We start from the raw sequence: 12100 nt of genomic DNA, 5'->3' as shown, positions 1-12100 counted from the left end.
GCAATAACTTCATTGTAGGCTACGCTTAAAACCTATCATATTCAGTACTTATTCAATCTGTTGCTAATGTTTGCAATTTGATTCTCTTGAATATTTGTCTATCTAGAACAAGGTGACTTCGATGTCCTTCTTGACGGGAAAAGTGGTAGAAGACCTCTGCAGATTAAAACAGGTAAATATCAATTGCTTCTATTACAGATTGTAAGATTTTAATGTATTTTTTTAATTATTTTATTTTTAATGCAGTGTTATAAGCAGTGTATAGCAATACATGCATTTAACATTATACAGTAGATTTTAACTGACCGGCTAGAAAGTTCGTTGGGGTCCATTTAGGGCGATCACAGTCACAAGTGCTTCTTCCTTGGTTCAGGAGGGTGATATATGCTTGCTAGGATATCTGGGCTGTGGGAGTTGAGGGAGAGGAATGTAATGGGGAGAATATCGGGACTTTGTGGATTGTATGCTAACCCATCCCATCGTGGTGTGTGTTTGGTGGCTGGACATGTTCTGCCCGACAGTTCGAGGGTGGGACCAGTATATTTGTTCTGTGTTGAAGTTTCGGTGGCAGGTATTATAGGAGCCAGACGTGCTCCAGGGCTTCCCCTGGTGGGACTCTGCGATGCTGCTATTGGGAACATGCCGGGACTGTTTTCCCCTTTGGTATATGCAGCTTGCATAAAGTTTGTGAGGAAAGCCTCCTAACTCAGTGCCTGTTTGGGTGTTCGCAGACCTCTACATCTGTCTCGCTGTGTAGAGTTTCTCATTCTAACTGCGCCCAATATTTCACTAGGCTTGTCCATTGCGGGATGTTCGGTCCTTTGGGCAATTTCCAATTAGTACCTTTGTTCCTTTCTACTAGTGTAAGGGCTAAATGAATAAACTGGCAACCCATCTTTCCCTTTTTAGGATGGGAGCATAGACCTAGGACACAGATCTTTGAGTTCAGTAAGGTAGAGCAGCCTGTTTCCTCGAGATGGGATATTTCTTCTTCTCAGAAGGTCTGTACTATAGGGCAAGAACAGACCATGTGGGGAATCCAATATCATCAATGCCACATTTGGGACAGGCTAAAGGGGACTGGCGATGAATGAGCCCTAGTTTCTTGGAATGAGGAAGTCTCTGTAAGAAGTGGAATTGCTGCAGGTGGAGCCTCTGGTTTCTGGAGACTTTGGCGAGATATCCTTATGCCAGTGCCCCTTCTTTGTCAGTGTTGTCCTTACCTATATTCCAGGACCGTTTATGCTTTAGAGTGTGGAGGTCTCCATCAAGGCCTTTGTGTAGTGTCCTATACAGAAGGGTGACAGCTTTCCACCCCTGAGGTTTTAATGTAATTAAATTAGTTTTATACATCTTTAAAAAACTGAATGCTGATGCTCTTTTTTCTTTTATTGTATAAGGGGACATCATGGATAAATAAAAGATACAGGAGGCGGTGCCAGGAAAAGGACCATTGCGAAAGTGCTTATTTTTTGTTTTACTAGATGTAACAGAACTGTAACAGCAAGAGCGAGGGCAACTATAGACATGACTGTAAATTGCAGGCAGTACAGGTCGTCTTTCTCTATCTCTCTCTGCCCTCCTGTTTCACTGTCTCCCTTGGGATTTCTGCCTCCACATCTCCTTTACTATTTCTTGCCATCTTTCTTCCTTTCTGTGGTTATCCATTTGGCTTTCCCCTTACATCCAGCCCTCCACCTGTCTTCTTACTTCAGTACCATCTGCCTCTTTTTCTTATAGATCACCACCTCTTATCCGCTCTACGATCTGCATTAATTTCTGCTTCCATTCCATTGCCTCTCTCTGCTCCACCCTTCAAGGCATGAACTTTAGAAATGAGGCTAGGCCAAGAATTCTTAGTTGGAGGCCATTAAAAAGACAAAGTTTCCATACACCAATAACCGTGGGCCTTGAAAATATGAAAGGTGTTCTTTGTACTCATAATCATACTCGTTAAAAACAAGACCCCTCTTTCCTGATGAAACTTTTTGTACATTCTGTAAAATATTTAGATGCCACGCTAGACTTCTACATTAGTGTCAGAGGTTCCAACTGAAGTCTTGTCCTTATTTTCGTGCATTACAAGTATATGGCTTCAGGAGTTTAGAAGGGCTCATACATACCAAAGCATACAAATAAACCAAAAGACTTTACTCGCGAGTCCTCGAGGGTTGGTTATAGGACAATTTTTAAATGGATTTTGATTTTCACCTGAATAATCTTTTGAGAAGGTTGATTAAGTTTTGTTATTTTATTGGTGCAATCCTTGTATAAAAGATTCCTTTTCATGTTATATATGTGAAGCTAATGATTCATTCTTTAATTTGGCTAAAGCTAGCTTTAATGTCTGATAAATACTTCTAACCAGAGGCTTCGACCTTGCAATTCTCCCCATGCACCATAATGGATCTGGTAATCTGTTGTGCTGTAGGGGGATGCAGTGCTGGCTACAATGTCTGACCCGGAACCCATTTCAATATGATCCCAACCAGTGTCATGCCACGAAGTGTCTAAAGCGCAACTGGTTGTCTGACTCTAGTCCTATGCGTCTGGTAGGGCGGATATGCCAGCTGAGACACCATTACCTTTTTGGTTCAGATTCTAACCAAAGCTTGCTCCACCCAGGGATGATGGTAGGAATGGAATGATTTTCCTCTTCATAATATTGGTAACAATTTTTACATGGATTTACAAGAGGCCAGTGTGTTTAATACTTCCCTGATAAAGGGCCTAAGTGCCATTTTGTCTTCCAGGGGAACATTTTGCAACATTTGCAGTGGTAATTCGACTGGAAGCTGAGGTCTTGGACCTACAACTGCCCAGTACTGAGATTAAGACAAATATCCTTACCAAAAATCTTACAGACTGCCCATTCACATCCGCCCTCCCTTTCAGTTAGATCTTCACTTACATTTTAATCGGGACTTGGTCAAAGCCCTGTTCTTGCCTACCAGTGAATTTACCTGTGGCCAGGTGTATTAGACTATCACCTGACAACCATGATTTCCTCACTGAACATCCTTCTCCGGGGAAGTCTGGTTGTTCAGGCTTCAACCAGCAAAGTGAACCTCAGTTGATTTCCTTCAACTCCTCTGAATAAGAAGTCCTAGATGAATGGAGGTTCTTTGGATATGTATGTTTTCTTCCAGCCTAGCCTTGAGATGGTCAATGCAGTCTGCTTATTGGACCAGTCTATTCATGCCATATAGAACATGACCAGCAAGATCTTGCCAGTTGTCACTGAAGACCTTTAGGTCTCACTCGCAAATATCTGATTTGTCCTGGCCTTGATACTACTGATTGTCTAGGAAGGGCAGTTGGCACCATTGTTTAAAAAGCTCATTCTACCTTCCAACTTTTGAAAGAAAGTAAAACCACAGCACTTGACTCATGCAAAACTGTTTTTTCATCATTTTAGGAAATTTCACTACTCCACTACGGGGCTAGCATATAGGCAATGTCAGTCTTCCCCAAGTACCGATTCAATTACCTCTGTTCTTTTGGGTTCAGGGACATTAATCTGGTAGGCACCTTGCAGGCCTACAAGGGCATCAGTGCTCCCATTTATCCTTCCCCTGTGGCAATAGCCACTAATCTGCTCTAGCTTGCCATTAGTGGCACAAAATCATCATGTGGGAGCAGGATCTAGCATTTTCTTGCAGGGTGATGATCTATAGTGTCCAACAGAAGAGTCCTTCAAATCTTTCAACATAGCTATGCTCTACCTCTGTCCATTTTGGCTTACGACGACGAAAGTGTGCTTTTTTCTCAATATCTACGATGTCGACCCCTCACCCTCATCCTGTTTGCATGTGGCATCTTGGCGCGTATCCTGACTCTGAGCGGTGCCTCTTGTTTCTTCAGCTTCAGTCGTTGGCATTGCAGGAGCGTCACATTACACTGTTGGTGACGTGTTGGTGGGTGGCTCCTTGTTGATTGAGGTAATCTTTTTCCTCCGAGGGCCAGTTCCCAAAGTCCTTCGTCCTTGCTGTCTCCTGGTAAGTCAAGCCCTAGGCAGTTGACGCCACAGCCTTCTCCAAACTTTGCTGCGTACCTGCGGTGTCCCTGATTCACCTACTATTCCTCCAATGTCGGAGCAAGAATGTGGGCCGCACCTTCCAGTTTCTTCCTGGTGCTGAGGCGAGTCCAGCTTAGATGAGGGAATACTATCTCTCCCTTCATAACTTTTTCGGCTCTCAACTTCCTTCTGGCACGCTTCTTGGCCTCGAGGATGTCAGGGAGGCCTAGACTGACTCCAAACTGGCAGGGCCCTCTGAATCCGTGATCGACTCCTTCTCAGCTCCAGTGCACAGCCCCTCGTAGTTCCCATCTGTAATGCCTCTGTTGGATTTGCCAGCACTGACTTTGGCGTCTACTGCACCGTTTGCCCCTTCTTTGCCTCCCCTCCCTGACACTGAGGTACCTCCTTCTCTACGCTGATAGTCTGGAATGGCATTGGTGGAACAAGTCCTTTTCAGGCTACCTTCCTTTGCTTTCGGATGAGCCCCCTGCTTTTTTTTCCTTGGCACACTGGTATTTTGGTGATGTGGTTGATCACGTGTCGGAGCCTCCTCCGGAGTTTCATTGGGTTTCTGCCCTAAGTGACGCTATTGGCCTTGATTCTTCCCCAACCTTGGGCCTGTATTCTCCTCCTTGTCTTGCTTTGGAGGCTAGTTCGACTTTTGCTCAGCTTTTGCAGAGAGTTGCTGTCTTTCTTAGGTTCCTTGAGACCATCCTGTGTCCATATCTTGGTGTGAGTGGCCAGCTCTGCCGCCCTACCTCTTCTATGCCTCTGCGTGGCCTGTTTTTCCTCTGCTTCTGGTTTGAGCAAAGCTGTGATTGCTTTCACTTTTTGATTAGAGCCCTTTCCATGACACCTCCAAAGCCAACCCCAACATTTTGTAACTGGCCTGACTGTTTTTCAGGTGTGCCTTCTACCCTTTTTGGTGGTTTATGGTGAATTTTCCTCTTCCGTTCTTCTCGGACATGGGTTTCTCACCTGTCCGCTCTGGGTTGAATTTTATGGAGGTTTGTGATATCTTGGGATTCTTTCCCCACAAATTTCCTCCAATTCTTGTGAGCGTGGTTGCAGTTCTCACCCCTTTGTGGCTCATCTCCCTTGTACTTATAGGCATACTAAGTATGATCTTGGGTGAAGTCAGGATCGTCACTCACATTATCCCCTGGCTTGCACACAAGGCCTTCCCTTTGCTTCTGGCCTTCATGCTTCTTAGGCTGTGTGCACTGCCTCCCTCTGTTACTTCCATTCTTTACACTGGCCCTTTGGTTTGACCTTCATTTCTGGCGTAGGTATTCCAATATTAATTTCTTTTACGCAGCCTGATTGTCTGCATAGGCCTCTCATGTGTTGGCCCCGTTCAACTCAACCCTTTTTCCAGTCCTCCATTGTGGTCCTAATTTCCCTATTCTATTGGGGTTGTTTCTCCCCTGTGCTTTTCTTTTCAATTGTCTCTCGACTGCCTAATCCTACTTTTCTGTCTGTAGTGCTGTTTCTCTCTGCTCACTTGGTTTCTGGGAAGTGTTATTCCACCCCGCCCTCTCCCTTTAGACGGGGCTTTGGGACTGGTTTCCAGCTTGCCATTGTGAAAAGATGAGTCCTGAAGGTTATAAAAAAGACTTTATTTTCCATTGCATCCCAGTGTGGAGCAGCATCTACAACTCTGAGCTCTCCTTCAACTATCCATAGATAGAATTCTCCGCTAAGAATTCCAATAATAACTAAGCAACATGACATCACTAGATCTGTACACATTGTCTCCTCTTCAGCCCATGGATGCTGTTTTATTCATTGTATGTACTCTTCTTGGGCACCTATTAGTATACAGTGTGAATTCTGTATGTGTATATATATTCATGCCTCTCTATTTATTTATGTTTTTTACCTTCTTTTCTTCTGATTCTGTGCTGTATAGTCCCAAATGTGAGAAAGTGCCCTCTTTCTTGCATGGTATGCCCCCACTTTTTGCTGAATTGCTGATGTTCTTTGACCCAGTGTGACCTGGGCTCCTGCTAATCAGGTACCCAGGGCCTATGTTCCTTCCCTAAAATTACATTGAAGCCCAAACCAAATTGGCATCTCTGGCCACATCAAAAGATATAAAACAAGTTCATAATCAACTTGTGTATCTGGGCACAAGTGTGTGCTGAAGAAAAACAGCTCCAAATTTTTAAAACGCTGCTTCACTATGTTTGATTCAAGAATTCATTCTTTATTTAATTCTCCATGCTGAAATAGCGGTATTCAAATGTTGCATCACATAAGATATCCAGCCAATCAATTTTGCTAGTTACAAATTCACAAATATTTGTAGACTTGGCCTCCCATGGCCTCCCGATGCATTTCGGCGCCACACTGCGCCTTTATCAAGGGATCTGAAATTTGAATATCCATAATTAATACTACGTCTTGCGCCAACAACAAAAATTGCCCTTCTATACATTTTGCATTTACTAAAACTAAATAACAGTTCATATCGAATAAACTTATGATATTTAGCCAATAATTTGCTACTCAATAACAGTTTGCAAGCATTCATTACGTTCCAGAGTATCAGCAACCTATCTAAACATGCATTTAACCTTTGTGAAATATAAATATCACCCTCGAGGGCACCGCCCTATAAATCATGCTGCGAGTATGTTAACTAACGGCTACAGAATCCTTCCTCTAGGCCCCTTAACTTACGTTTCCGCACTTGCACACTTCCCTAATGCTAAGCGGGAGGCACAGGGGGGTAACTACCGTGTTTAAACACCTCACCCCACATTAATCCTGAACTCGGATGTAAGCGCACTGCTTCCCTTACGCTGCGGTTATTTAGGCTAATGTTAAACGCGGAGCTTACCGGAGTTAGCAAAAGATTGCTCACAGGAGACTGTTACACACGAACGCGAACATCGCGGTGTGGTGAATGACCTCTAGCGGAAGTGGGTGAACTAAGATAATCTCGCGGTTATGGCGCTATGCATTCTGGAACATGTATGCTGATGCTGATTTACAACATGAATATATGCAGTGAAAACAATACTACAAAGTCCTACATGCATTACATTATCAAGAAATACCAATACCAGTTATAAATAACAGAAAAATTCCACCCTCTCATTCAACCCAAACGGCTTAAGAGATTTCAAGCGATAAATCCAGTAGTTTTCTCTTTTCAAGAGTTGAGTTTTGTTGTTTACCCCTTCATACTTATCAACTATTTCCAGAATACATGCTTTAAGTTCTGAAATGTCATGATGAGCTTCCATAAAATGGGTAGCCACAGTGGATTTAAGCATTTTTGTCCGAATATTACTTTTATGTTCATTAAGTCGGACTTTAAACTTGCGCTCTGTATGTCCCACATAATGTAATTTGCACGGGCAGCTCAATAGATAAATTACATTCATCGAGTCACATGTGCCATTTACTCGCAAATTCACTGGCTCTTTAACTTCAGGTGGTGACAGGTTATTACCCTTCAAAATATTGACACAGTTATTACAGTTCATACAGGGCAAAGTACCTTTCCATATGTCAAATGGATTAGTTTTAGATCTAGGCTTCAACAATTGTCCCAGATTTTTTGGACGTGTGTGTGCAAATAGGGGTTCCTGTTCAAACGCTCCCTTAAAATCCGGCTCACTCCTCAATATGGGCCAATGTTGAAGCCTAGATCTAAAACTAATCCATTTGACATATGGAAAGGTACTTTGCCCTGTATGAACTGTAATAACTGTGTCAATATTTTGCGAGTAAATGGCACATGTGACTCGAAAAGAGAAAACTACTGGATTTATCGCTTGAAATCTCTTAAGCCGTTTGGGTTGAATGAGAGGGTGGAATTTCTCTGTTATTTATAACTGGTATTGGTATTTCTTGATAATGTAATGCATGTAGGACTTTGTAGTATTGTTTTCACTGCATATATTCATGTTGTAAATCAGCATCAGCATACATGTTCCAGAATGCATAGCGCCATAACCGCGAGATTATCTTAGTTCACCCACTTCCGCTAGAGGTCATTCACCACACCGCGATGTTCGCGTTCGTGTGTAACAGTCTCCTGTGAGCAATCTTTTGCTAACTCCGGTAAGCTCCGCGTTTAACATTAGCCTAAATAACCGCAGCGTAAGGGAAGCAGTGCGCTTACATCCGAGTTCAGGATTAATGTGGGGTGAGGTGTTTAAACACGGTAGTTACCCCCCTGTGCCTCCCGCTTAGCATTAGGGAAGTGTGCAAGTGCGGAAACGTAAGTTAAGGGGCCTAGAGGAAGGATTCTGTAGCCGTTAGTTAACATACTCGCAGCATGATTTATAGGGCGGTGCCCTCGAGGGTGATATTTATATTTCACAAAGGTTAAATGCATGTTTAGATAGGTTGCTGATACTTTGGAACGTAATGAATGCTTGCAAACTGTTATTGAGTAGCAAATTATTGGCTAAATATCATAAGTTTATTCGATATGAACTGTTATTTAGTTTTAGTAAATGCAAAATGTATAGAAGGGCAATTTTTGTTGTTGGCGCAAGACGTAGTATTAATTATGGATATTCAAATTTCAGATCCCTTGATAAAGGCGCAGTGTGGCGCCGAAATGCATCGGGAGGCCATGGGAGGCCAAGTCTACAAATATTTGTGAATTTGTAACTAGCAAAATTGATTGGCTGGATATCTTATGTGATGCAACATTTGAATACCGCTATTTCAGCATGGAGAATTAAATAAAGAATGAATTCTTGAATCAAACATAGTGAAGCAGCGTTTTAAAAAATTTGGAGCTGTTTTTCTTCAGCACACACTTGTGCCCAGATACACAAGTTGATTATGAACTTGTTTTATATCTTTTGATTATGAATATTAACACCCTGGAGTAGAGGGCGTTTCTGGAGCACAGTAATCGTTTGCAGACATTTTGGATATTAATAAGCAGTGCTTGAATCCTTAAAAACTTTATTGATCTCTGGCCACATGCCAGCCCCTGGTAAATGGTACCACAGGTACCCAGAGCACTGTGACCAGAGAAGGCCTCTAAGGACTGCAGCAGTTATTGTGCCACTCTTAGAGGTCCTGTACCCTGACACACACCCCCACTGCCTTTGCAAGCTGCGTGTCTTGGTGCAGAACAAAGTGAAGAGTCAACATGACACACATCTCTGTGTGCCATGCCCACAAACCACTGCCCAGGCATAGATCAGTCACCCCTCTGGCAGGGTGCACTATACCAGTGGTGAGGGTACAGGTGCATGAACCTGAAAACATATCTCTTTGCATAAATCTCTGATGGTTGCCCCTCTCTGCTCCGGCAGACTCTCGAGTGTCTGTGCGCGATACAAATTAAATTAACATATCTGATAGAGACTACCTGCCGCAGATTCTTTAACGTAGAATTAGCCCCAGACGTGAGACTGGATCCGGAAAGTTTTTCGCCCAGCATCCCTGCGCGCCGGGGGGCGGCAGCACGCGGCTCCGCCCAGGCGTCGCCCGTGTACGTGCCGTCCGCGAGGTCACATAAGTCCCGCCCCGACGTGCCTACATCAGTTTTTTCCATTTCCGCGTGCAACGCAGATCCGGTTCATGTTCGGGCCTGATTGAGCCTTTTCCTTCTTTCCCTCGTGTGTTGTGGGAACAGTGTGCAGATGCCTTCGGGCTTCTAGTCTTGTAGGTCTTTTGGGCACTTGATGTCGGCGACGGATCCTCACCTCCTTTGCATGTGGTGCTTGGGGAGGACCACGGCTCCACTGACTGCGAGGCGTGCCAGCGGTTGAAGCTGAAGTTGCGACGAGAATGCCGGATGAAACTTCTGTCAGCTCGCTTGTCCAGATTGGCTTTGTCGCTTCGCTCAGCCTCTGTGGACGGTTCTCGGAGTGGTCATCATCGTTGTCGCCCTCATCCCTCTCCCATGCAAGAGCGCCACTTGCCTGTGGGTAAGTGTCGCAGCTTGTCCCGAGGGCTGCGTTCCGGCCTGTTGGGGGCGTGGATTCGAGGGTGATGCGGCCCCGCGTGTTGTCCCCCTATCAACCGTTCCCCTGGTGAAGGGGCGTCGAGAGCCCAGATGGAGACATATGCGGTGCCTTTGCAGGCCTCGCAGGCTTCTCCTCCTCCACCTCATGGGACGTCGGCGGATCCCCCGCCCGGTGCGGGGCCCTCCGTGGCGTCGCCGCCAGTGGCTTCTGCGCCGACTAGTTCGGATCCAGCACCGGACAGGCGTCAGATCGTGGATTCGTCCTCAGACGTTCCCTCTTCTCTAGAGGTTGCGCGCCTGCTGGTGTCGTCCTCACCAGGAATGAAAAAAACAATCAGAGGGAGGTAGAGTATAGAAGTAGGATTCTTACTCCACGGGCACTGTTTCATAAACAAGAAGAATCCTACTCGCAGTGAGAGTGAGTATACCACAAGTGTGGGGACACTCAGTGTTGTGTTAAATACCCCTCACACACCAACAGGCCCCTTGGTGTCATGCTTCATCATTGGGGTCTTCGCACCCCTCTAACGGGATGCGGCGTGCTGTGACCAACGACTACGCGGGAGCACTTGCAGTTGGACTATGTGTGGTGTGTGTGATGATGTTGTCACTATGAACAGTACCTCTAGTGTGCGTCAACATGTTTCGGAGCTGGTGCTCCTTCTTCAGGACGGGGGCACAACTTCCCACCTTACTCACGTATTTCTAACAAAGTGTATTATACAAAAAAAGTGCAGGACTATATACAGTGAATTAATATTACGGAGCAGCGTGAGGGGAACACGGAGACAAATTCTGTCCTGAGTTAATTGCACATTTAGCAATCATCCCCTGACGTCCAGAAATGCTCATGAAGCAAGCCATCACCATAAATTGAGTCATGCAAGTGCATGGTCACAAACAAAACCCGCTGTAGGCACACTATAGCCTGTATTTAATATTAATTCACTAGAGGTACTGTTCATAGTGACAACAGTTAATTACCTCACCCTGCACCCTTTTAATAGTGCCAGCCCGGGGTAACGAATAAAGTTTTTCCCAATACCCACGAGCCAGGTACTTTTTAACCCACACCAACCCCACCACTCACATTAACTACCCCTTCACTTGCATCACACACACCACACATAGTCCAACTGCAAGTGCTCCTGCGTAGTCGTTGGTCGCAGCACGCCGCATCCCGTTAGAGGGGTGCGAAGACCCCAATGATGAAGCATGACACCAAGGGGCCTGTTGGTGTGTGAGGGGTATTTAACACAACACTGAGTGTCCCCACACTTGTGGTATACTCACTCTCACTGCGAGTAGGATTCTTCTTGTTTATGAAACGTCGTCCTCACCAGGACCAGACCACCGAGTCGTGGTGGTCTCCCCGGCGCCATCAAAAGACAGCTCCTTGCCATCGCCGCGGCTACGGCTTACGCCGGAGGAACTTCAAGTCTCCCACTCTTCGGCTCCTCTTTCTCCCTTTTGGGCTTGGCCCTTGCCCACTCTGCCTGGATTCGGGACAGCCGTCGCCCACGGAGGAGCTGCTTTCTCCACCACTGGGTCTTACAGAGGCGGGTGCAGCCTTTGCTCGCCCTGTTTCCACGGCTGTGGAGATTCTGCGCATGGGAGATCCGGCTGCCCATTTCCCCGCGGATCACCTCTTGGAGGTTCTCCACCAGGGCTCTGGTGGACGGGAGCTACTGCTCCCCTTTGAAGGTTCGCTCACTTTCTCTCTGACGGCGACTTGGGGACGCCCCGCCAAGGGGGATCCGGTGCCCCAACACCTTCTTTATTGACACCTTCCGGCGCCGTGTGACCCGGCGTGTCAATCCCTCCATCCCTCTGCCAGTGGGCCCTTGTTGCGGACCGCCTTTCCATCCCTGCCGTCGCTGTTGACTCCACCTTCCCGGGAGGCCCGTTGGCTGGAGTCTTGGGACCCCAATATGTTTGCTTCAACCAGCAGAGAGTTAAGGCTCTTAACACCTTATGTGTGTTGGCTAGGGCCACCTCTTGTTTGTGGGTCTCAGCGGAGTCCCTTGGATCCGCAGCTTCTCAAGAGGGTGCTGGCATTGATTTGCGGCACCATGCGTTGGATGGCCGTGAGCTGGTGGCGTTTATTCTTCACTCAGCTCTGGACATCT

The 12100-nt window shown here is 45.9% G+C and overlaps 1 protein-coding gene across 5 annotated transcripts in view; it reads left to right on the top strand.

Moving 5' to 3' along the window:
- The window catches only part of MYCBP2 (MYC binding protein 2), a 1909483-nt gene that overhangs the window by 1548323 nt on the left and 349060 nt on the right, over nucleotides 1-12100 (top strand). For all 5 annotated transcript variants that reach the window (XM_078657470.1, XM_078657469.1, XM_078657471.1 and 2 more), the window contains one exon: nucleotides 107-172. In XM_078657470.1, the coding sequence (XP_078513596.1) occupies nucleotides 107-172 (66 nt within the window). The remainder of the gene's footprint in view (nucleotides 1-106; nucleotides 173-12100) is intronic.

Source organism: Lissotriton helveticus, chromosome 8, assembly GCF_964261635.1.
Source record: "Lissotriton helveticus chromosome 8, aLisHel1.1, whole genome shotgun sequence".
Taxonomy (NCBI): Eukaryota; Metazoa; Chordata; class Amphibia; order Caudata; family Salamandridae; genus Lissotriton; species Lissotriton helveticus.
This window is presented reverse-complemented; position numbering and strand designations above follow the sequence as displayed.